The 26,239-nt window shown below is 40.3% G+C and overlaps 2 protein-coding genes across 5 annotated transcripts in view; one reads left to right on the top strand and one right to left on the bottom strand.

The window, feature by feature from the left end:
* The window catches only part of LOC139628978 (abl interactor 1-like), a 25,027-nt gene extending 14,298 nt beyond the window's left edge, over positions 1 to 10,729 (top strand). For 2 of the 4 annotated variants that reach the window (XM_071491269.1, XM_071491270.1), the window contains 7 exons: positions 426 to 529; positions 756 to 896; positions 2,244 to 2,344; positions 2,771 to 2,986; positions 4,652 to 4,741; positions 7,726 to 7,911; positions 8,013 to 10,729. In XM_071491269.1, the coding sequence (XP_071347370.1) occupies positions 426 to 529; positions 756 to 896; positions 2,244 to 2,344; positions 2,771 to 2,986; positions 4,652 to 4,741; positions 7,726 to 7,911; positions 8,013 to 8,188 (1,014 nt within the window). In that variant the 3' untranslated portion in view covers positions 8,189 to 10,729. The remainder of the gene's footprint in view (positions 1 to 425; positions 530 to 755; positions 897 to 2,243; positions 2,345 to 2,770; positions 2,987 to 4,651; positions 4,742 to 7,725; positions 7,912 to 8,012) is intronic. The other 2 variants (XM_071491271.1, XM_071491272.1) reach the window with 1 other exon arrangement.
* LOC139628979 (amyloid beta A4 precursor protein-binding family B member 1-interacting protein-like) lies at positions 10,103 to 26,239 on the bottom strand. The gene is made up of 13 exons (XM_071491274.1): positions 25,879 to 26,239; positions 21,646 to 21,705; positions 19,084 to 19,171; positions 17,576 to 17,772; positions 17,409 to 17,480; positions 17,166 to 17,325; positions 16,833 to 16,954; positions 16,664 to 16,738; positions 16,305 to 16,448; positions 13,282 to 13,392; positions 11,736 to 11,834; positions 11,494 to 11,578; positions 10,103 to 11,167 (listed from the first exon to the last, which is right to left on the bottom strand). The coding sequence occupies exons 1-13, from the start codon at positions 25,909 to 25,911 to the stop codon at positions 11,028 to 11,030; spliced, it is 1,386 nt and encodes a 461-aa protein (XP_071347375.1). The 5' UTR covers positions 25,912 to 26,239; the 3' UTR covers positions 10,103 to 11,027.

Genomic DNA, 26,239 nt, shown 5'->3' with positions numbered 1-26,239 from the left:
AATGCAACTTAATTCACTTGTGATATTAAATATATATTTCATATTGACAATATTTACTCTTTGACACACATTCCTTTGTCCTGTATCTCTTCATCCATATACCCACCAGTGAGTGGCATCCTATTTTACTTGATTCTCAATATAAGGCACTAGTCCCGTATTCAGCGCTGCTGTCTGTCCTTTTCCTTCCCTTATATCTCTCCTTGTCTCCTATTCCAAGTCTCTATATTTGTGTGTGGACAGAAAAGCCTTTGTGCCAGTGCTTCTCCAGAAACGGGTCCTCAGTTAAAACTAAAGATGATGTTCATATGAAATTAATCCAAGTTTAGTTTATTCAGACTCCTCAACCTTAATATTTAGTAGCAGGAGAATCAGTTATTCAGATTACACAAAAGCAGTGTTTTAACCCATCTTTGCTCCTCTAGCAACATGGGAACAATGCAGCAGGACGAGGAGGGACGCTCTCCAGGACCAACCCCCCAACACAGAAACCCCCAAGCCCCCCCATGGCTGGTCGTGGTACCCTGGGGTAAGAACTTACAGCAGTAGTAGAAGTTTTTAAAGGAAGACAAGATAATTTAAGTTCCACAGCATTATACAGTTCAAGCTCTTCACAATGCTTGTTTAGAACACCAGGACCACCTGACCTGGTTCCATGAGCTGAGTCTGTAAAGATCCAAAAAATGATTTTGTACTTTCTCTAACTTCATGAATGAATTGTGTTCTGTCTCTCTCTGTGTCTCTGTCCTGTCCAGGCGCAACACTCCCTACAAGACACTGGAGCCAGTGAAGCCTCCAGTGGTGCCCAATGACTACATGACGAGCCCGGCCCGACTGGGCAGCCAGCACAGCCCTGCACGCACAGCCTCGCTCAACCAGAGGCCCAGGACACACAGGTAGCACAGATCCTCTCTACTCTCGTCAGAGACCTGTGTGCTCTGATAGAACAGCTGCATAAGGTGTGAGCGTAGTGTCGATGCACCAAAAAGGTGATCACACTAACCACATCTGCGCTCTGCTGCTAATTTGGTCACACTCTGCAAACATCAGTCAGGTGCCAGGAAGTTATCTAAGTAAAGTGTTCAGGTGGCAGAGTGCTCTGTCATTAGTATAACAACTGAAATGATGTGCAATAAATAAAAACAATCATACTTTTAATTACTTGTGACTTATTGGTCTACATGGCTGTTTTTACTGACTGCCTAATTGGACCTCCTCTCAGGACCGTGTCAAAAGGCTGGATTTGATGTAATCAGTCAGATGAAGTGAGAACTCCTGTGCAGGTGGCTTTTCCATAGCCCTTTTTTTCACAGCAGTAACAAACGCACAGGGAAATAATAAAGTTGATATGACATTTAGCTGCTGCAGTTTCAGGCTCCTGGTGTTGTGCATGCTGGTTCAACAGCATGCACAACACCTGTGCTTCTCCTACTATGACAAGTCAAAATGTGGTGTATGATGCTGTGTGCCTATCGTAACATTAGCACTGCCCAGTTACACCTGTAATAACTTCAGAACTATAGATTCTTATGCTTTAGTATCTACCAGGTAAACATCCAGTATTTAACTGTGAAAGGAGTTTTTTACAAAATCAGGATCTTCAGCTCCAATAATGCTACAATCACTGTTTCATTTTGGATCCACTGTCCTGGATTATAGAGCCAACACAACAAAAATATGTCACTGTGCTAGTGTGTTAGTGCTGGTGTTTCTGGAAATGGACCCAGTTAAATCTACAGCATCACATTTCCCTTTTAATTGTTTTATACGTTTCTTGTTTGTCCTTGTGTGGTTATGTTAACTGCACTTAAGTTTCAAATGTAATGCAATGATAATTACCTTTAATATCAGATTTAATATAATCACTTTTAATAATGATTATATAATAACTTTAGGCAAAGTCTAATTACTCCCTCGCTCACAGTCACAGTCACTTCTTACACTGTGTACCTGCAAATGTGAGTCTGTGCCCCCAGTAGTCATGTGTGTATTTGTTCGACAGTGCACACAGCATGTTCACAGAATCTGTTGCCACGGTGACAGGAGTATTGTTATGACAGAATGACGCATGAGAGAGTAATGACAGGATGTCAACCGCTGTCATGTCATTAAATTTGTCTCACACATCCTGTAATGATCACCTCAAAGACTCTCTCTCTCTCTCTCTCCCCCTCTCCCTCTCTCTCTCTCCCCCTCTCTCCCCCTCTCTCTCGCACTCTCTCGCTCTCTCTCGCTCTCTGCAGTGGCAGCAGTGGGGGTAGTGGGGGCAGGGAGAACAGCGGCAGCAGTGTAGTTGGTGTCCCTCTTGCTGTTCCCACCCCCTCCCCTCCCAGTCTGGGGCAAGGTGAGCCTCAGCAGCCGTACTCACCTCCCTGCTCATCACACTGTGCACTAACTAACTGCTGTTGACACCGATGATATTTGTTGGCTCTTCTCTGTGTCTCAGTGTGTGTCTCTTGTTCCCTCTCTCATTGGTCGGTTCTTCTCCGGGGCATTTTCTATCACTCAAACATGATCACATTCACTCACATTATCTCTATGGACTTGTAGTATTAAATAAGGTGAACTGAACTTTAATACTACAAGTCCATCCTTTTATTACAGCAGCTATTTATTTCTACTGGCATTCTGTGTAGAAATACTGAAAATTAACACCTATGATAATTAAAAATATTTCAAATAAATCCACAGCTAAAAGTGACTTATCAGACTGAAGTTTTTTTTTTTTTTAATGCTGTGTATCTATGCTTCTCCATCCCTTCTCCTGCAGTGGCCACGTCCTCGGCCTCAGTGCCCCAGGGGCCCGGCTTGGGTCCCATCCCCATGTCCCAGTTCGGCACCATCTCCCGCCAGATCTCCCGTCACAACTCCTCCACCACCTCCTCGGCCTCCATGGTGTCGGCCACTGGCACCTACCGCCGCGCACCCTCCGTCTCCTCCCAGCAGCCTCACATCAACGGGGGCCCTGCCTACCCACAGAACTCAGGTAAGTCAGATTCAATTCATTTATATGTCAATAATGTCATTTTGTTATATACTGTTTGGCTTATGAGACGGTTGGTGTGAAGAGTGTAAAATTAGGATTGTGGGATATATCAAATCAGGGAATATCACTGTAAACTATATTTAATGTTGATTTTCAGTATCTTACAGGGGAATTTGATCTTAAATTTGATTTTAACTGGCCTTTTAAATTTCCTGAACAGCCTTATTTAAATATAATAAAACTTGAATATAATTTGGCGTCCTCTAGCTGCTGCTCCTCTGCTAGATATGAATTGGCTGGCACCTCCGGAGGCGAATGAAAATGAATGATGAACCCTGATTACTGGAGTCAGGGTTGTTGAAACCGTCCCACCTCAGCACTGTGTGCAGAGCTTTTCATTACCACCTCTAATTGAGTTATGACATTATCACTTTAGTCAGCTGGAGAGGCTTTCTTGTTCAGGACAGACAGGCGGGAGGCATTTCAGGGCAGAAAACACATAAACAGCTGCTAGACAAGGGGAAACGCAGGACATGTGCATATTTTCTGTCAGAGGAGCAGAATTTATTTTGGCAGGCATCACTCTGAGCCATTCTCCTCTAATGGTTCCTGTCTCGAAGGACAAGCTTCTTCCTTGGCACGTAACACAGGAGGAGAAGGCTGCCTGTCTTGTCTGGGAGGAGAGAAGACGATGATGCAGAGCTGCATCAGACAGGAACTTAAACTGGGACATCGTATCATCTCTGTCAGTGAAATTGAATTAAAGGAAAAGATACGTTTGGATTTCCGGTGGCTGTGATAGAAGTTTTACAGCACAGAAAGCCAGTTCCGCTGGACGAGGGAGCTCATTGATCTCACAGGGTGTAGCTGTGTATAGATGCGGCTCTGCGGCGAGAGCTGGGTGGAATAATAAGACATCACTGCCCAGTGAGATTACAGACGCCCCTCCATTACATGTGATTTATGAGTCAGACCTGGCGTGCGTGTGCGTGACATCATGTCTTTGAGTGAGGACAGCTGGGTTTCTCTTTGTTTGCCCATCCATTTATCTCCTATTTAAAGGCATTGTAGCCAGAAGCTCCTTTATAGGGAGATTATACAGACACAAGTTCATTCAGTGGATGTTGCTCTTGATCTACACACACCACTCTAATGATGAGAATTCAGTTAAATCAGATCGGATTTAGATGCTGCTGCTTTACCTGTAAATGCTTTTATGAGCCACAGCGCTGCCGCCGTGCCACCGTTATGTGTTTGAGTCTGTGTAGTGCTTTGTACCACTTTCACTGGGAGCTAAAATCTACCGCTGCCTACAGCCTTTGCTTTTGACTTAAAACAGATGCTGATGAGGTAGATTCTCAGATTGAGATGAAATGAATGCGTCTGTAGCCCAGCTTGAAAACGCGCAGCACAAAAGAACACTGATTGGAAATGTGTAAATGAGTTGCTCAGCAATGCTTCCTGCACTGTTTCTCTCGCTCACAAGCTTTTTGTCTTATTATTCTTCTTTTTTTTTTCATCTTTCTCCATTCTACTTTTGAACTTTTTCTCCTCTGTCACGTCTTTTGTTCTTTTCTTGCTCTGTCATCCTGTCTCTGTTCACCACCTCCGTCGCCCTCTATCTCCCTGCTGCTCCTTCTGCTTCTCTGGGTGTTGCTGCTCCAGTGTCTGTGGCTCCTCCGCCTCCTCCTCCCATGGTCCAGCTGACCCCACAGATCCCTCTGACCGGCTTTGTGGCCAGAATGCAGGAGAGCAGTAAGTACTCAACACATCCATAGACATGCATGTATCTGTGAGGAGAAGTGCAGTTAAATGTACAGATACAAATCATATATACAGGCTCACAGATGCATGTACCTGCTGTGAACTTCCGAACATCATTTTATGCTCACGTTCAAAATCGTGTACTTACAAGGATGACACTGCAAAACTCTTCACATCCCCTTACTCACAGACACATTCACTCTACTCACAACACATACAGACAGTAGGCGAGGCTAAACAGAAAACAGAATACACCGAATTAACGACATTATAAATGTCTAAGTGTCCAAAAAGAAATATGAAATATAAGCAGATGTGCAACCAACCAATCAGAAAACACCCCAGTAGTTTTAGTTGCTGATACTGTAATGATGTAAGAAAAAAGGGAGCTAGAATCAGACAGGAAGTACTGAAGGTGATTTGCACAGGTGTCGTCATTTATCTTCACACAGATTTCAGGTCACTTCTATCACACACATCCGTCTCTTCAGTCCTCTGAAATGCTCTCAGCATCCACACACTGCCTCACAGCTCCACTCTGCTCTGTGGCTTGCTACACTCAGCACACCCTCTCCTGCACTGTATGCGGGGTTGACGGCGAGCACTCGCCCCTCGGATGTCTGTCTGTTGCCATGGTGATGGATGGATCACCGAGAGCTATGCGTCCTGTGCTCTCTGTCCACTGAGGAGAGAAAATGTGACCTGATGCTGTGTCCTGATTCACCGACCGCCTGTCTGCAAAGATGCAGCTGTGTGCAGATGTGGGACTCTCTGTACCTGTCTGGTCTAACGTTACACTGTCTGCCATCACACTGAAGTGAAGTACCTGCTGGATATGAGTCATACAGTCAGATAATGAATAGATTATGCTAATATAGGTGTGTCTTGATATGAAGTGCAGTTAATGCTGCTCTTTAACAGGCCTTAAATGAACAATGAGCATATTTTACATGAAAATAATTTAATAATGCATCAGTTTTTTGGAAAAGCTTTTACACGTGCTCTTCTAAACAGTATGTGTCTGCAAAGTCTTTACTGTAGCAGTTCTCTGGCACTCAGGAAGTGACACATTTTACATTTTCACTAGCAGAAATGGGATTAGTATGTAAATAGAAGAACTGGCTAGTTAGTATGAGCAGCGATACCCACCCTAACTGAACAGACAGTGGCACAGCCCGAAGCAGGTCACAGCACTGAAAACACTTTTTGTATGTCTCATACAAAAACAAATCTCAAAATAATGATCATACACATTATCACCTCAATAGTGGAAAAACCATAGGACCCACCCAAGTGCTTTTTAAAGTCTGCCTGAATTGTAATTTCCCATCATTACACAGGGGATTCAGTCAGATATAGTCCTTACCATCTACACACTTTCTCTGGGACTAAATGTAATATATACTGTGTTTACACAGACGGTAAAAGGAGAAGTGGATCAAACTAGGGCTGAACCATATGCTAACAATATGATAATTTTGACAGATATTGCAATTGTGGTATGAGTCACGGTTTTAGTGAGAATAGTACATTTTTCAATTTCATTTTAAATTAAAAGTAAAAAAAAAAAAAATGATGATATGAGGTCTGTAACAAATAAGCAAGTTCCTGTTCATCTGGAGAATGTGATTTGTAGGTTGCAGCTCAGGTTTGGATTTGGATTGATTTGGATATTGCACTTCAATAATATTGCAATTTCAATAATATTTTGATTGTTCAGCCCTAGATCATACTAATAAAATCCAAGACAACTATTGTTATGTGGTGAGGCCTTTTCAGCTCTTAATGTTTAAACGGATTTAAAGTCAGTGGTCAGAAGAAAAACAGGTATGTAAACGGATCATAATTGAGCTCTTCTTGTTCGCCAGTTTCTCTTTGCAAGAGCAGGCTCATAGAGACAAAATGTGCAATTCTGCTTCCATCACTGAACATGAGGATGCAGGGAGACTTGCTCCAAGAGGCACAAATGTATTTGAAAGACTGAAGACTGTAGGACCAGTGGAAGCGGCTGAGGGCCAAGTACATTCTGTACAATACTGATCCACCTGTTTCACCACATTGCGTTTGTGTGAGCGTGCACACACACATGTTGTGTCTTCTGCAGAACCTTCAGCTTTAAGGCACAGAGGGAAGCTCTCTGTAAGTGGAAATACACCCACTATGTTTTTGAGTAGGTCTCACAAAACTGACTCAAGTAGGACGTTTGGGGCTTTAACACAACCTGGAGGAGATACTGCACAGTACATTCTGCATGTTTTAAGAACGGACACATGGTTGGTATTTTGTAAGCTAATTCCAGTGTCTTAGACTGGAATATATTTAAACTTTCAGGACAATAAATAATTACATTCTAACATTTCCTGGTTTTACTGACTTTCATGTTGGGAAAATGAAATTTATAGAAACTATGATTGAACTTAATAGATGAAATATGATTGTTGGGTGATTTGGACTCATGACATTAATATTTGGAGCAGGGCTCTGGAGCTTGAATGTTGGTGGTAGAAGCTGTCAGACGCCTGACTACAAAGTAAAACAGACCCCAAGCTGCCCTCTAGTGCACAGTTAAATTACTGCACATTCAATATGATATTTGATGTTAAACTGAAGTGTCTGCAGGTTCTTCACAGTAACGAGGTTCATTATAATTCCTGTTTTAGATGATGCTTGTCTATAGGTAAAAATTAAGATGACTGTATATACAGTGTAGAATATTGTACTCCCTGTAGATGGTTCCTCCATACACTAACATCTGTTGTTGAATTAAATGTTGTTACTGATAGTTTTGCTGTGTTTGACCTTGACCTGATCTAGCCAAAGAAATGTTGGAGGATGTATTGAATTTTAAAAAGGAAAAAGGTGCAAACGCTGCAGCAGGATCTTGAAAGTCACTGCGGCACCAGATCAGATCAGAGCAGCTTTATCTCTCCAGTGCTTTTCTCACTCTCCTCTCTTTGATTCTTCTCCACCTCCAGTAACAGACAGCCCTGCCCCGCCTCCTCCGCCTCCACCAGAGGACATGGGTGTGTTTGAGGAGCCCTCTCCCCCTCCTCCTCCACCACCCGTGGACTATGAGGAAGAAGAGGCAGCAGTGGTTCACTACAGTGATCCTTACGCTGACGGAGACCCCCACTGGGCCCCCAAGGTTTATTTAGAGAAAGGTCAGTCCCAGGGAAAAGAAGTGATACCATTTTGCTTGTTCATCACCAATGGAAAAGCAGATTTATTTTCACTGGTGCTATTTGTTTTTTTCTCTTCACAGTTGTGGCCATCTACGACTACTCCAAGGACAAGGAGGATGAGCTGTCCTTCATGGAGGGAGCCATCATCTACATAATCAAGAAGAACGACGACGGCTGGTTTGAAGGCGTCTGCAACGGCGTCACCGGACTCTTCCCAGGAAACTACGTCGAGTCCATCATGCACTATGCTGACTAAAAAAAAAAAGAAAAAGAAAAGAAAAAGAAACAAAAACCCGCCCCCAACATGGCACTGCAGTTTTGAACAGAGGTAAAACCGTGAAGATGTACAGATGAATGCAGTGCAGCGATAGCAGTTCATACAGCTCCTGTTTTGAATGAAGTGCTATGGTGAAGTCTTTGGAATATAAAAAATGGTTTTCTTTTAGGGGGGGAGGGGCTTGTGCTCGCACAGGTTTGTTCTGCTCCAAAAAAAAAAAAAAAAATGTTGCACAATGAAGCAGGGTGCTGAGCCATTGGATGACTGGGGTCTGTTGGTTTACACTGTGGATGAAAAGAAGAAGATAATCCCCTTTTTTCTACCGCTGTCACATCTGTTGCGGTCGGTAGTACTTTTCAAACTGGGTCACATTTGCCTCACAAGAAATTACGAACAATAAAAAGTTTGAAAGAATATCAAACAAACCTAGAGCTAGTGTTAATTTGTGTGTGTGCAACCAACATTTCCAGTATTCACAGTACAGACAGTGTAGTGTTACCATGATTTCATTGAATAGAGGCAGATGCTGCACAGATGCTCCTCCCCCTTCATTTGCACTGTAGACCAGCAGACCAGCTCCTCCCTCCTTTCAAAAACATCCACCTTACCTTATCAAAAAAAAAAAACCTGACAAAGACAAACAAACATCAACAAGTGCATTAGGACACGACTGAATGTTCCATGCTGTCGTTGTCCAAATCACAAGATGTTTAAAAAAATGGGGTAGGGAAAAGCAACCTGGAGTTGTGTATTGACTATGCTCTGTGTCAGTGGGGGTGCAGTTACAAAGGGTGGAGTGAGTGTATAGAATGCATTACAAAAAAAGAAAAAAAGAAACCGTTTCTTCTTTCTGGTGGAGTTTCTTTCTGTTCTCTAACATGTATATAAACTGTAATGTGAGAAGCTGCCAGTACAGTACATTTGTCAGTTAGTGTGTTTCACCTGTGAGTTTCCATCTGCGTCAGTGGAGGTGGTGCCAAGATTGTTTCTTTTTTTTTCTTTTTAATTTTGTGTTTATTTTTACTTGAATATTAATTTTATTCATCACTCACAGTGCCATTTCAACTTCATCTGGGCAACAGTGGCCGTGTATAAACATGTATTTCTCTGTTCAGCCACAGCTGTATCACTCTGATCATTGTCACTATATTTGGCGATGCTGTCCAGCTACTGTAGCAGAGCTCCGCAATGTTTTCTTGCTTCAAAACGAGAAGCAGAGGAAGGACTGACTTGTATGTGTTCATGTTGTTTTCCATTGTGTTGGAATAGCTGCACTGATTAGTTATCAACGACTGTGATGACTTGATGATTTTCCGTCATGGCTCTGACCCCGACGCCAGAATTGCTGTCTGCGAATTATCGACTAACCTTTACGTTTGTTGTCATTTCTTTCAGTGGTTGATGGTGTGGTGCTTCACACTGGTGCTCAATAACCATAATCACCAACCCAGACAACCTCAAAACAAGACTGCTCCACACAGAAATGTAACAAAGGATGTTAGTCTCCTTATTTTGTTCTAGGAAGTGAACATTGGTCGTTTTGATCTTCAACCACTTCTGCATTGTAGTGAATGTAGGTGACTCAGCAGTAGTGTACAACAGCTAGAATCAGTTTCCTACTTACGTTTCTTTTTCTCTAGAGTCTGTGCAACACATGAATGACACCTGCTGTCTGCAGTGAGGGAATGAAATGCAACCCTGAGGGCTTAAAAACCGCTGATATGAAGACTTTTTTTTTTTCCTATTTCTACTACTTTTGCAAAATAAGATGCCTGCTCTTACAAAGTGATTGTTGGTGCAAGTAAAGCTTACTGTCAAATATCATTGAAGCTAATGCTTATCTCAGAATATGTGTTTCTAACAAGTCACATAGACAAACATAATCACATGTACTTTGGAAATAATGGGCATTGGACATGAACTTTTATTCTGAAATGGATCTTGAGGAAACCTTTTCAGGTTTCTACACAGACTAGAAGAGACAATGACTCAGTCAGATCAACAGTATTCATTGAGCCTCTGTGCATGAAAGTATCTAACCGTCATTACAGCGAATGATTTGCCACTACATCCCATTCTTGATTGTATTTTTTCCATCATGAGGTAATTTTTTTGTGAGAAAACAACTTTTTCTACCTAATGTATTTTTAGCTTTGCATTCAACTTGTTCTTATGTCTGAAGACTGCTGAGGAAGGTTTGTTAGCAGTATGTATGTAAAGGATTTATTTATACTTTTTTCATAGAGAAATCATGAGACAACCACTGACGTGCAGAACTTTGTAATGTTTACCACTTAACGTTGAGCATTTCAGGGCATCACAGGTCAAGGCGCCTTTCTTTGATGTGTGTTTTCTTATGATCAAACGTGAAAAAAAAAAAATAACGATCAGTAACTTAAATGTTCATGGGAACAGAATCTGATATTTGTCTTCTCCTCTCAGTTTGTACATAGGATGTGTTGATTGAAATTTATGTACAGTCTTTTTGTAATAAACAGCTCATTCAAACGATGAACAGAACTGTTCGTTTGGCTTTGTGAAGATGTTTGGAAAAGATGTAATAATGTACAACATACTGTTATGTATGTTAATATATTTGTCCAAAACAAAACACAAATAAATATCATTATAGATTTGAAAATAAATAACTTTTAGAATATGCTACTTTGCATCATAGACATGTTACACTACTACTACCACATGTTTGTCCGTTATTGAAACCTCATTGCCAGATGTATGGACAAGGGAAGCTGAACTGGCTAAATCCAGCCCAGCTGAAGTTAAAACCCTGACACTCAGATGGAGGTGAAGATGTGTCTCAGATGTGTGTGTGGCCAGGAGGAGGAGGAGGGATGAAGTCAGGTGGTGGCTCTGGTGAATAGTCTTCAACATCTGTGATTTTGGCTGGAGATGGATCCAGCTGTGGACTGATCCCTGTGGCGTGGCTCTTGGATCCGTCTGTGAAGACAATCAAATGAGAAGTAAATTTTGAGTTTGAATATACAGCTTTTTTTCCCTTGCTGTTGAGAAACAGCAGTGCTTTGACCTGGGCCAGAATGTGTAAATGTGCTTAAAGTACAGCTTTCAAAATAAAATCAGAATATACAGAGTGATCTAATTTAGCTTTTAAACACGCAATAAATATGACATTACTATCGATTTACTTCCACTTAAACTTTCAAACTTAAACTCTTTTATACAATGTTTTGAAGTTCTACTTTTTATAGCGACTTTAAAAGCTAGGACTATTATTAAGACCAGCCCTGTGAAAGTGTGTAACTTACCTTTTTGTCTAGCAGACTGGAGCTTTTGCAGAATGGGCACTCTCTTCACTGCAGCCTGGTAGTTGTTATACAGAACAGTCCCATACTGAACACACACACAGAGGACACACGTCTGTTGAACTCTTTGCCAGTAATGAAATACAAATTCAATTTTTGTCTGTGGCTTTTTCAAGTTTGGATGTGAAGCTGAATTCAGTGGTCTGTGTACAGAGAGGTGAGTTACTGACAGTGCTGAATCTGACCTTGGCTATTCTGATGGAGTTCACCCACAGCAACAGTGAGTGTTCGTCTTCACAACACAAGAACTTGATGTAGTTAGACTCTTTCTGGATGCAGGGATGCTGAGAGAACAGTACAGAGACAACAGTGATGTTAAAGGGACATCCCAGTGATTCAGTGATGCACTGCCATAAAGCTGAAAGACTCACAAAAGATAGAGATTAAAAAGGAATGGTCAAAACCAATATGGCAGATGTTGAAATATCCTGACTGTAGTAGGGCCCAAGCTCCAAAAACACTGGATCCTACACTTCCCATAATGCAACTGAAGAGTGTCTTTTGGTTGTCCCTGCCTCCATGCTAAACACCCATGTCTTTCAAACTCCACAGCCTCAGTAAAACAGGCTCTCTATGATAGAAACATTATATGTGGATATAGGATCATGTTTGCAGGTTGTTTCAGAGCCTCAGAGGACATTATAAATCTGTGGCCACAGGCTGGATAGCACTAAAATAGATGGAAGCCCCTTTAAATACAAACTGCCCCTCTGCTCAGTTTGTGTATTTGTTGTACACACAAGAGCCAGCAGAGGGCACACTATACAAAGCTGTTCCTGCACCAGGGACCATGTGGACCATGAAGCTAGAAAAACAAAACACTCAGTGGAAATCATTAACTTCATTCATTAAATTAATTCACTTAAAATCAAAAACTGGAAATCGAACTGTGACCATATATCTAAGAGACAAGAAACATCACAGCTATTGCACCTGAACATACCACAACGTTTATTAGGTGTTTGGTCCAGATTCTCAAAGTTGTTTGAAATACTGGCAGGCTGTCAAAAGCCAACCCAAACCCAAAGGTTAAAGTTGCATAAAACCAGAGGAGGTTTGTCTATCATTTGTCATCTAACTTCCCCACAACATGACTAAGTAATGTTGCTGGAACAGAGAGCTGTCTGTTGCGGTGTGGGAGTGCAGTTGTGCAGCGTCTGTGTGCTCCTGTTTGCTCCTACAAAGGAAGTACCACACAGTAAAAGATTTTAGAGTCATTTAATAGTGCTCATGCATGGGTATCATGTTTGTTAATGTGATATTTAACATGCAGTTACAACCCTAAGAGTACAGTAGATAATTCAGGTCAACTTTTGAGAGCACCATGGATACATGCGAGGTTTAAAGTCATCTCTGCAGCACATAGACCAATGACCCTGAGATACAACCCTACACACTCAGACACTCACACACCAGCGCACACTTTGTCCTGCTCTCTTTCTGCTATCTTACTTGCCTTAATTAACACATCTGTTAAATGCTAAACTGCCCCCACAAGGCCACAACCTCTCCACCGACCATCATGATAAGCTCTGCTTCAGGTCACCTCTGTTTCACTAACTTTTATTCTTCTCTTTTGTTCACTTTTCTGCCCCTACCCCCTTTAGCAAAGACATCTTTAATCGAAGCTGGGTGGTATGGGCAGTATGTGCAGTGTCATTATTCTGCAGGAGCTCCTGTAGCGTTCAGAACAGCCTTATTTAAATATACTGTGTACATGAATGATCTCACCTTTAGCATGAAGCAGAAGTCGGTGGGAGCTCGGTATTTCTGTTTGTAGTTGTTGGTGGTGTAGACGTTGACTTTCTCAAAATGGACAAAACAGGCAAGATCACTGGAGGACTGCGACAGAGAAAAACAGCATATTATCAGACTTGTTGGTGACTATGGTGTTAATGTATCTGATACTGTAATAAGTCTCAGGGTTTGCTGCATGCATCATGCACAGCAGAGCTCTTCCTAGATGCTTGACAGGAACAGTGGAAAAACTCACACACTGGCATTGGAGAAAAATCAATGTTTGTCCATATATGTAATTTACACATAAGCCATGGCAACACATTTTCAAGCATATTTTAAAATGTTATAAACTGCTGCCAACCCAGAGCGGTTTCACAGTGTTGTTTAAGAGACAGCATAAATTAGAGCAGTTGAAATTCATTACTTTGTCTTGAAGCTTCGGCATTTTTTTTAGCATGTCATGTAGGGAAGTCAATTTTCTCAGACTGATTGTATGGTAGATATAAAATATGAAGACACTTCAAAGAAGTCAATGCAAGGCCATTTGTCTTCATTTAATTTTCAAAGAAAGTCCACAATCAAGCTGCATAGCAGGAAAAGGACATTGAAATTCACTCCAAAGTGATTCGACATTCCTTCCTTCTATTTTTGACTTTAAGCAGAAGCATATCATATTCACACATTAAACCACAATGACATGATGCAGTTGTTCACCAGAAACTACAACATGTATCTTCCTGGAAACATACGTGACCTTCAGAGGATGACAGCAGCTCTCAATTATTTATTTTTTTTCTCTTTGAGGTTTTATCCACATTTCAGCCATTTCTAACCTTTCCTCCAACGTCGCCTGCTTGATGATCACAGCTCCATTTTTCTCATGTCTTCATATATTACCCTTTACGTCTCTGCTGGTCTTGTTGCACTGTACTATTGGTACATTTCAGACTGCAGGACGACTTCATCATCATCATATAATGAACCATCCTTTCCAGATCCTCCTCTGCTTAATCGATGTGTTCTTGGCCTCAGATGATTCCTGCAGCTATCTTATGTTTGCAATTTGCACATCTGCCTCGCACTATTCCCCCTCCAAGTATTTCTCCCTCTTCGATGATTTTTTGGAGTTAGCCTGCTTGGACTGTGTTTTTCTGCTTTCTCTCTCTGTGACAGAATGACATGCTTCTCTTTAACAGTGGCGAGGCCTCAATTCTCACTGTCCATATTCATTTCTTCAGCTCGTCCTACTTTCTGCTTCAGCTGCACTGGAGTGCTCAGACGTAAGCCATCATAGTTTGCACAGGAAATAAAAATCTCTTGTCTTTTTGTTAAAGGACTGCTGAAATACTTGTCTTAGCCATTTTTTTCTGTCTCCAACTAGCATTTGTTAATATTCTGCGTGAAAAACCTGACACCATTTGTCAGCACCGCAACATTTGGGAAAAAATGCTTTTTTTTGGAGTTAAATGAGAAAATCGATATGACTCAGTTGTCTAGAGTTAGTTAGCTCAACTCAGCACAAAGATTAAAAACAGTGGGAAATAGCTAGCCTGGCTCTGTCCAAATGTAAGGAAAAACTGCCTACTTACACCAACAGCAATGGTAGCATTTTGGCACTTTTGGTTTCCTTGCCCTGAAGTCTTTGGGTTTTTTGAATGGGTTTTGGGTTAGATGGCTGTATCAAGGGTTAACACAAGCTCAAGATATCTTCATGTCAGTAAATTCCCCGGTCCGAATTCCTTTAGGCTTTCATTACAGAGGTTGTCGAGGGTGCTGTCACTTCAAACACAAAACCGATCTTTGACAGCCCTGTTGAGGTTATGCTTGCGCTATTCCTACCTTTGTTAGAGGAAAGGCCTTTGTAGAAGAGGTAAGAACTAAATCAAACTACAAGTTGGAAGTTTAGTGCTTGTGACCTTGAAGTCAAGCAACTGTGTTGTAGTTTGTTTATAGTCATTAACATTAACTTTCTACTTTTGGTGATTGTATTCATTGTGATTGTGCTTCATTTAATCATTTAATCATTTGTGAAGATTATTGTATTAAACAAAACATATGAGTATCATAAACTTTTGTTTGTCACACAGCTTATTTTCTGCAGGAATCCAAAAGTCCATGTCCATGTCCTTTTGTTGGGGGAGCCAAGATGATGCTAACATCTGGATTGGCCAACAAAAATACATCATCCCTGTGTCACTTTATAAAACTCACAAATCAAAATGCCATATTTTATATATTGTTCAATTAACTGAAAAAAGTAAGTGCAATATTGACGTGGTTTTTTGCAGTGGGTTATTTGTAAGACTCTTTCTCGGTTAGCTGGTTAGCTTAGCTTAAAAGACTGGGAGCAGCAAGCCTGGTGTTAAACCACTACTCGTAATTTTTGAACAGAATAATAAACAACAATAAATAATATTAATAATATAATAAACAAGTATAACACGTTAATTAACTTAAGAGGTGGTAATAGACTAAATCTCAAGTGATATCTTGTCATCTGACTCTCAGCAATAAATGAAATGATGTAGCAAAAGACCTGATAATACGTATGGTTGAACTGTAGTTTGTGTAAATGTAACAGTGACACATCCTGTTATCATGTTAACAACAATCTTGTCTAAAGATCACCAAGTCTAACTTCTGCATACTTAAAAATATCACACACCAATGAAAAGTTGTAAATCAACACCTTAAAACTACTTATAGCTAAGAATTTAAAGTAAGACAATGAGTAAGTTTTTATTTTTTTTTAATTTTTTGTACATTATGCAAAAAAAAAAAAAAAAAAAAAATCACCTCAGGAAACATGAAACTATTATTAATATTTACCACATTTACTGTCATGACAGCAGCCCACCAGAATTTTCTCCAGATTATTTAGGCCTATGTGTTGGGACCTACCTCTTGTCTCTAAGACAACAAATCATTGGCATCAACAGTGCACCAACATGCTTGCATTTCACATCAAATCTGATAAACTGTTCTCATTTTCTTGGATTTGCCTAGAAACTTACCTTTGTCTTTCCTTTGGGTACATAGTAGATGCCTGAGGCCCTGAGCACGAAGTAGCGAGGTTTCCAAACCTTCTTCCCGTCTTCCTTCAGGTACAGTGTGCCCTCAAGATTAGGAACAATCAGAGAAGAACCCCCAAAATTCTCCTGCAGGGTCAGAGGCGAGAGACGAGGTGCAAAACAGAAATTAACACAGGATGAGTAAACAAGAGTAGAGAGTCCTTCATTTATGAAATAACACATGCTTAAAAATGTTTTATGTATTGTTAATATTTGACTTTATAGTTTATTTTTAGTTTGAAAATGACACAATAACTTGTTAAAATCCCAGTAATATGTCAGGAGTGGACTTGGTAACTAACCTTGATTAAGAGCTGTTTGGCATGTTCATTAATCCCATTTAAAATTGACTTCTTCTTCTTCCACATGTAAAATAACTTGAGGGTGAGAAAAGCATGGTTCAGTTTACCAGCTGAGTGTTAAACCATGTATTCACACTACATAAACACACAGTTTCTCACTCCTACTTACCTGTGGCTCTGTGAACATCACATACTTCTGAGGTCTTGACACAAAATACATTTTGTTTTCACTGTGACGAGTCCACGAGGACAGCAGCTCCACTAAACTCTCATGGTCCTCAAAGCCTCTCTCTGAAAAGATGAGAGAGCAGGCGAACAATAACCAGAAACTCCCTGAACTTGTGTGCATCAGTCTTCAGTCCTGAAACATGTGTGCTACAGCGTCTCCTGCTTCTGTGGAGATGCATGTGCTACACGTGATGCATGTGCTATGATCGCCTGCATATGATCTGAGTGCATGTACAGCGTGTGTGTATGTGTGTGTGTGTTACAGTAATCGCACCAATCAGCAGCTCAGGATTGGTCTCACACAGACTCCAGTCGAAGCTGCAGTCGCAGTGTGTCTTCTCAAACAGCGTGTCCAGAACCTCACGCACCGTTTGTCTTTCGTCCACCATCAGAGTCTTGGAGCTGCCGTCACTCATCATCACCTTCACTATCAACTAGGAGGAGAAAAGAGATTGGTTACCTTTAGTACTGGAAACTGCATGGTGAAGAAAGAGGCACACAAATGTGTCGACTTTACCTTCCTCACTTTGGCTTCTTTCAGCTTCTCTAGAGCCAGTTTAATTTTGTCTGCCTTTGTCTGGGGTTCACTCTGGAAGCATAATAGAAGAAGGTATCAATTTTTTTTTTTTTACATGTTCATGAAATTGCAAATTTATTTTTGTGATCAGCGACAAATTGAGTCACCCTCTGCGGTGCTTCAGAAAATCCAGTAGTGTTTGGTGGTAGAGGAAGGGAAGCTGCGGCCTCAGATCGCTGAGTGATGGTAGATGGTGCAGTCTGATTGTGTGTGACGCTGCTGGTCTGTTGATCTTGTGTGGTTTTTGATCCCAGGTCAGCCACCAGGGCGTCCAGGTCATGGTCCTCCAGCTCGTTAAGAGACTCTGTGAGGAATCGAGGGCAATCAAGGTTTTAAGGCTGCACTGGAAAACTACCAAAGTCAAACTTCACTGTCATTACAAAGGCACAACACGCAGAAGAGACGTGACTAAATAAAAGGTTTAGTTTCAAATGAAATGAAAATGAAATGAAAATGATGTCTCCACAAAATTCATTTAGCAAGAAAAGGTCAACGCATGTACTGTATTTGTTTGCATTGTAAAAATTAATATGTTGAGAAAACTCATTTTCACATATATGAATCTTTAATATTTTCATGAAATCAAATACTCTCTGTGTTAATGGTTTTTATGGACAGCATTTTTTCTGCAACAGATATTTGATGTATTCACCTTCTGTAATTACGTCTCTGTCTGGTAGTTTTTGTTGTTCCACTATTTCTATGTGGGATTCAAACAGCCTTCTAAGCACAAGGGATTCACAAAAAACAATGCAGGATGTAATCCAGTGTTACTGTTTGTAATTTTACAGATATCAGCCTCACTGTTTATTTTTCACCCAACTAACAAAACATGACATATTCACATATTCAGTGGGGCCCATGATGAAAGTGGTCTCTGATTTTTGGACCTGACTGTGTCACTAAATAATCCAGTGTTACTGAAATTTTTTAGATTAAAGCTTAAATTTATTCTTACTCACATAATGAAAATCTTCACATGGTGGTCAGCTGGAATATGTATTTTAATATCTGATCAAATTCATGAGACTCTTCATCAAACCAGGGGGCTGAACACATGACAACACACTGAGTAAGCATATTTTAAGACTATAAACAGGAAGAAACAGCAACTCTATCATTCACTAATGAAGACGTTATGATGACAGGACCCTCTGAGCCAGAACAGGTTTCCCTTAAAATCTCAGAAAGTATTCGTTAACACAACTTTGTAAATTTTGTATTGAATCAAACTAGATATTCTTCAGCTCTCTCACTTTTGTTGAAGCTAAAGACTGACTTGGTTTGTTGGCCCAACAATTTCATAATTTCACGCTCATGCTTTGAGTTAATTCATTTATTTGTTTCATTATATTTGTAAGACTTTTTTTTTAAGACTGTTTAGGCAAGAAGTGATTATCATCACTTCTGTGCTTCCTTGTTTCTAGATGTTCACATTCTGCCACAAGAAAAAACATCCACTCCCCAACTTCAAATAAAAAACGTATTTCTCCTCTCATCTCTTCCCAGCTCGAATCCTCCTACATCTCACTCTCTTTCAGGGCAGCTTGACTCTAGGTTGTGTGACAGCACTGATCTGACTCTTCTTGCTTTGGACGAGTGAACCAACACTCACCATTCAGGTCTGTGAAGCCGATGGAGAAGGTGCTCTGTCTGTGTGAAGGAGAATCCACCTCTGGTGTGTCTGCTGCAAGAGACAAACTCTGCAGAGAAATGATGTGACGGCTCATTAATAACATCTCACACCCACAGGGCCCCTCTGTCCTGCCCTCATCAATAAAACACAGTCGTGTATTGTAAAAAAAAAAATCAAATGTAATTTCTTTTAATGTTGTAAAGTCCATTTCATTTCAAAAAACAGGAGTTTTTTTTTATTTATTAAACAGTCTGTAGTTGTGATTACTCTTGTAATTAAAGAGCAGCCCAGAGATTGAAGTAAGCCACATGTGTCCTTCAACTCCTCTTAACTGTTGTTCAGTTCTGTTACATGAGCCTGTTTTTTATCAGTGACTCTGTTTCCTGATAAAAAACTTAATCATGCTCTGGTTGCAAGCTGCACAAATACTAGAGAACACATTGCCCTCAGCGTGTAACCAGACAATGAAATATACATAAGCTCATTAAGAAAAAGGGATTAAAACTAAAACTAAAATGTTGCAGTCTCACAAATTGACCCTGCAAACCAATGAGATGGCACTAATTCCTCTATGGATTAAAACATCTCTTGTGAACCTGCCTCCCCATGAGGGAAAAGGGCTGATATCTAACATATCTAAACTGCATCATTTTACTCATTAACACAAGTCTCCACAGGTTTAAGCTGGGACTGCCAACCTGTGCACAAAATGAATCTGAAAACACATGTCGTCAAGCTGGAGCTGCTGCTTAAATGACACCTCCAAGCTGCTTAAGTCAGGGATAAAAAACACTCATCTTTGTCTTCTGTCTCTGGGGCAGTAAAGCAGAAGAGACCCAATCAAGGCTACAAGAGGAATTACTTTAAATCCTTTTGTGTCCCAGGCTCTGAGAGGATCGCTGATTTAATCAAATGCTTTTTCTTACAAACTCTGGTAATAGTCTGTGGAGTGGTGTTTGTCATTGCGATGGCTTTCCAAGAGGACGCATGCCAAAGTGACATATAGAGCCTTTTTCTGGTATGTCTGATGTAATGTTCGAGATTGATCCCATTCTTAGTGCTGCACTCGTTCAGCTTACATGGAGAGATTTGAAATGGACAATAATGAATTGCGCTTCGGGCTGAGGTTGCATCGGTTAAAAGTGCGTAATGTTTTTCTTGGCGAGCTGCAGTTATATGATGAGCAGCTTATGTGCGCTTAAGGGGATCTGCAGCATCGCCCACGGTCCAATCCAGATGCGATGACTTCACATCCAATCGTCGCCTCACATTTTTCTGTGTGACGCTCAGTTTCAGAACAAAGACTGCCATGTAACCAGATAATGTACAGATTAGTGAGGTAAACATCAAGTGATTGGTCTGATTCACTTCTTGTAACTTGTTCCTGCTTCAAAAAGCACTGATGGGAACTCAGCGGAGAGCGTAAGAGTCTCAGCTCATCTGGTCATGTTTTGAGAAGGAATGCGACCCAAAGATGTTTGATATCATGCTGTTGTTGTGTTTCTCACAGTTCCAGATGATGGGATGGTTGTCCATTGTATTTTTAACCACGTTGGCTGTGTGGTTCCTGCGATGGCAATGCTGCTCAGTGGGTCCATCATTTTGGTCCAGGCTGAAATATCTCAACAAGAATTGGATGGATTGCCATGAAATTTGGTACAGATGTTTTGATCTCCAGAAAGGGAATCCTAATGACTGGTGATTCCCCTGACTTTTCTTGTGGCACTGCAAGAAGCTCAGCAGTTTTAGTTTAATATCTAAAGTAAAATATCTAAAAATCTGTGAAAATTCATTCTTTCTGGACTCATTCAGGATAAAATGTTGTAACTTTAGTGTTCCTCTGACTTTTCATAGAAGTCAAAATTTTAATTTGTCCAGTACTTTGGTTTATGACCAAACACCTACAGAACTAATTTGCTATACTCAGCTCAAGTAGCAACCTCCAAGGCTGAAAAATGAAGCCAATGCTGAAGTGCTAAAAACGGCAGTTAGACCAAAATGACCACTTGAGGCTGGCTCCAAAAGCGAGTCAGTCCCCATAGACATGTGGAGACATGTCTTTACAGCAGAAATAAACAACAACAAAAAATAGTTTTACTCTTAATCTATAGCTAATTTCCCCTTCATGACAACTGTACTGGGTGTCTTTATATAATTCATCCATTTAAATTTTATTAAGGCTTAAAGTTCTGCATAATTGGAGGATCGCCAGTTTGAGTTGCCACAAACCAGACTTCTGCCAAGACGGTGATGGGGGAACAGCCCACTCTGAGCTTCAAAAACGTTCTTCAGAAACCTGTGGGTGACGTTACAGAGGCTCCATCTTTATTTACAGTCTATGACTCAGCTGCACTGCGTTTGGTGCTAATTAGCATGCTAACAGGCTAAACTGTGATGGTGAATATGGTAAATATTACACCTGTTAAGCATCTGAATGTCAGCATTGTCACTGTGGGCACGTTAACATGTGGACATTGGCCCTTAGCTCAGAACACCATTAGCACGGCATCTCTGCCTGGTTTTTGAAGTAACACAACTCACCTGAGAGAGATGGTCCATCTCTCCAAGCAGGTGACTGAACATGGTGTCTATCTCGTCCATCTGAAAACAGTAAAAGAAGAGATTTAGATTTTAGCAGAAGTACAGGGAATAAATCAAAGTCAGTTATGGGAGAAACTAAGCAGTTTCACCAGGAACTGAAAACTAAGGACAATCTCAGTTCTGTTCAAATTCAGTTTCTAGAGGCCAGTCAAACTCCACTTCTTCAACAGCTCATCATGCAGCAAGCGGAAAAGTCGGGAAGTAAACTGCTCTGAAAGGTCCACATAACAATTGACATTCTTGTGGTACGTCGACGCAAGCATTCTTGGACACATGCAGGCACAGTTTGGATATGTCTGTCATAACTGTAAAAACAGATAAACAATAAGCAAAGCTCGTGCTTAATCACTGCAGGCGAAGAACCAGAAATGTGATCCCTGTTTTTAAATATGTTCAAAGTCTCAAGAGCTGGAATGTATTGGCATTGCCACGATCGTACAAGTGACAGAGCAGAGTGTGGCGCATTAAAATGGCTTCCATGTTGCTCTGGTTGTGAAGCTACACAAGTTGTTTTGATTGCCACTCAGCCAGCCTCATCTTCAATAAGCTGTGGAATTAAGTGGTGGAGACTGTACCTCATCTGAGATCATTTAGGAGCTCAATGTGTTTTATTTTATTTTTTATTTTTATACAGCTTATTCATTCTACCGCGCAGAAACAATTTCGCTTAAGATGCAACTTCAAAAAGCGCTTTAGTGGCAATTGTCTGACAGACACTACGTGAGATGATGGACAGCAATGTGAAGTCTGTCCTGAAAATATCATTGGAAGACTCCTCACTACGAATGTGTTGACTAAAAATCAAACATGAGTTTATCAGTAATATTTTTGAAAAGTCTTCTGTTGGTGTCATGTGTGTACATCGCTGAATAAGCTCATTAAGATTGTGTACCTTTAAGTACCTAACCTCCTTTGAATTAGTAAACAGTAATTCATAAAACAGAGGCTTCATTTATCTGACAAAATTTTGCATCTGGGTTTTTCCATATGGAGGCAGCATGTCGCCAGATTTAGGGTCAGAAATACATCTTGCATGTGGACCAGGTTAAGAAGCAAACTGAAAATTGAGCTCTCTGTTTCATGCCAAGTCTCTGAGTTACTTGCTATGTGTGGTTATCAGTAACAATAGAGATGTATTTGCAGTATGCATAGAAACTAGAAACAATGCCTCTAAACAGAGGAAGCAGCAAATGTGGAGGTGGTGTTGGTGGTGAGATTTGATAAGTGCATGTTTTTTTTTAGTGACCTGTTCATTGCTTCTCTTCTGCATGTTCATTTATAACTCCATATTGTAGAAGTTCTCTAACATCTCCTCTGTTATGAGATGCATGCAGAGGAAGTGTGTGTGAAAACAGACAGACATACATTACTAATTGTCTGAACAACTGTACACAGCGCACTGGAAACCCTCTATGGTTTGCAGACAGTCCATCACTGACATTTAAGATGACGTATTTGTTTTCAGTTTTCACATCTTTATACATAAACAGACATAAATTTACAAATATAATACATTTTTTCTGTTTGTGTTGTATCACAGTATATAGACATAACTCGACTATTACCATGCTTATATAATTATGACATGACTCATTCATGCTGTATCTATTTCTACATGTACTAAAAACTAAAATATTCTCACCTCTGGTGGTGATTATAGTTTATGAAATCACAATTTGTATTGTACTTGCTTTTGCTGTTGTTGTGTTGCAGAGCTTAATGCTGTAGTTCAATAACCATGTTTCACTTCATATATTTTAGTCTTTAGTTTGCACGCAAACCTCCTGTGAAACTAAATACATTTAAATGTGTGTTCAAACACTCAGTTGTGTGTGTGTTTAGGCCTGTGAAGCCAATCCTCGTTAACTTTTTTCTTGTTAATCCGGCCTTAACTGAGGGCAGCAGAAAAGATATAAACACAACACTGGCATTTTCTCACCTTGTAAGTTGATATGGCCAACTTGTTAGCACATAGATGTTTATTTTACACATGCAATAGACATGAAATAACATTGGTATTCATTTTAAGTTGTGTTTTTTGCAACCTGGCAAATGTAAATCCAGTATTTAACTTTATTTTAATCCTGTTTTTGGTCTCCTCTCTTTAGCAGCTAAATCCCCTACAGCATTCACCAGGTAGCTGTTAACTTTGTCAGCTGTTTGGTTTGGGGCAGGTAGTGTACCGTCCGTTTATCAAAGCTTTTTTGATAAAAGCAACAGCTTTATGTGGTCAGAACAAATGTGATGAGACCAGTGAGTGTGAACCAAAATAGTAAAATTGTGCAAATAAAACTAGAAGCTAAAATGCTTAGTTACTCAGAGATACAAGATAACTATGTGGGTTTGTTGCCCCAAGCATCACGTTTCACTTACACATCATCATACAATCCATTGTGGACATGGAAAATATTGTACAATGTAAAATGTGCAATGACAAATTTGTGTGGCCACTCTGGTGCAGCAGAAACAAGCCATAAAAACTGCACTGACATATAATCACCAAATTATACCAAACTTCATAGAGCAAACCTGTCACGAAACCTGCTTATTTTCACATCCAGTCGACACAGAGCAGCATAAACAGTCATTTTAAGTCATGTTTCTGGCCACCTGGTGAATAGGCTATAAGTCCAATAAATACCCCTGTTTTACCTCTGTTTTTGGTCTCTACAAACTCCTGAGGGGAATCTTTTTTTTCCAGCTGCTTAAGTGTTTTTATAGAGCCTTGTCAAAAAAAAAACCAGAACAGCAAGAAAGAAACAAGGCAGTAAAGTTACAGGCCAGAAAAACAAAGTTGCGGGGAAAAATAAGGTGATAATTCTCTGTAGGTTAATCACTTGTGAACAAACCCTTTCACATGTGGGCCATTATTAATATAATAATATTAATTATTTTTGCTTTAATTATATAGTAGTATTTATATGTATTATTTAATTTTCATTTAATTTTTGACAGTTTCATCTAAATTAAGACCGATATTATCTTTACTTCATGGACATTGCACAACCAGAGTTGGGCTGCATCGGTATATAGCTGAGCTGGAGTGACTAAATATCTAAGTGGGTATAGGGTGAGTCTAAATACAGCAGTACAGCAAACATCTGTGTGACTGTGTTTAACTTTAAACTGAAATATCTTATACATTAAAGCTGCAGCTGGTGGTTTGCTAAGTGCATGTTCTGCCCTGTAAACAGTTGCTCGTGTGTGGCGTTTGAGACGCTCACAAATGCAGCGTCTCTGTCCCACTCTTTATTGCTGCGTAGCACCTCTTCTTCATAAACATGTTCTTGTATATGTATACACACACGAAGCCTAATGTGCACATACACACACAGAAAGACATGCCGTATACAGTCCTGCCTGTGCTGTTCAGTCTCATTCTGTGTTTATGCTGAACAGTAAACAGACCATCCATTAAACTGTAATGAGCTAAAAGGGGAAGAGTGGAGAGGATGGTAGTAAACTAAGTATTGTTTCCATATGAAAGTGGAATTTGTGGATCAAGAAAGTGAACTCTACCTTTGCGGCCTCTCAGGACTTCTGCCTCCCACATGTCGATGTCAGTCCTAACTTCTGTTTCCATAACTTCTTTCTCATATAAAAAACACATATACATGGATAGATCTATTTTCTAATATTAATCACTGGTACTTGTCAGCGATCTGTATTTGCTCATCAAAGCACGCATCACAAAACTTCATTTGTCTATGAATTTCATGCTCTCATCAGGCATGTCAGATTGTTGCTGCTGTCTCCCACTGTGGTCTCACACATCAACACAACAAGGAGCCGCTAGGAGACAGAAAGGCAGGCAGGCGAGCCGGCGGCCGAGCCAAAGCCTGGGTACAAAAAGCGATTTATTGAGACTTATATGCATGAGAGGAATCACAAAGCTCTGCCTGCTGACAGTAAACCAACATGTTTTCTCTTTTCTTGTGGTCGAGAGCTTCTTACTGTTTTCTAATTAGTTGCACAACCATCCATTGGCTGCTATGAGAGGACATGTGTTTTTCCTAAACAAGCTGATGTGACCGTTCAAGTATTTAACTCTTAAAGGGATTAACAGAAGAGAGAAATGTATTGTTTTTTTTTATTCATTTGCTTTAAAGTTGCAAATTTCTTAAAAAAAAAAAAAATCAATTATCATATAATTCATTTTTTCAGTCTTCTTACCTTTTCTATCTCTTTCGCACATGGGAGCATCATGAAATAAGTGTAAATGCTGAAACACACACGGGTGAGTCTATAAGTAGCTGCTCTCTCACGTGACCTTGCCTGCGCAGCCTCTGCAGATACTAGCTGAACTTCCTGTGAAATCAGGAAGTAGATTTAACTGTTTCAGTGGTGAAACAGAGGGAGGTTTATTTTTCTAATTACATGATGCATAAATGTGGTTCTCTGTTGCAGCTGGTGGTCACAATATGACCTGCTTGTCTCTTCTCTTAGTTTCCCACAGTCCTGCACATCGATCAGATGTCTCCATGGCAACTTGTGTGCATGGACACGATGTAACCGATTTACATTAGTTTCTTAC

This window comes from Trachinotus anak, unplaced genomic scaffold (assembly GCF_046630095.1).
Source record: "Trachinotus anak isolate AG129_WGS33_773 ecotype Australia unplaced genomic scaffold, CSIRO_AGI_Tana_v1 ptg000012l, whole genome shotgun sequence".
NCBI lineage: Eukaryota > Metazoa > Chordata > Actinopteri > Carangiformes > Carangidae > Trachinotus > Trachinotus anak.
This window is presented reverse-complemented; position numbering and strand designations above follow the sequence as displayed.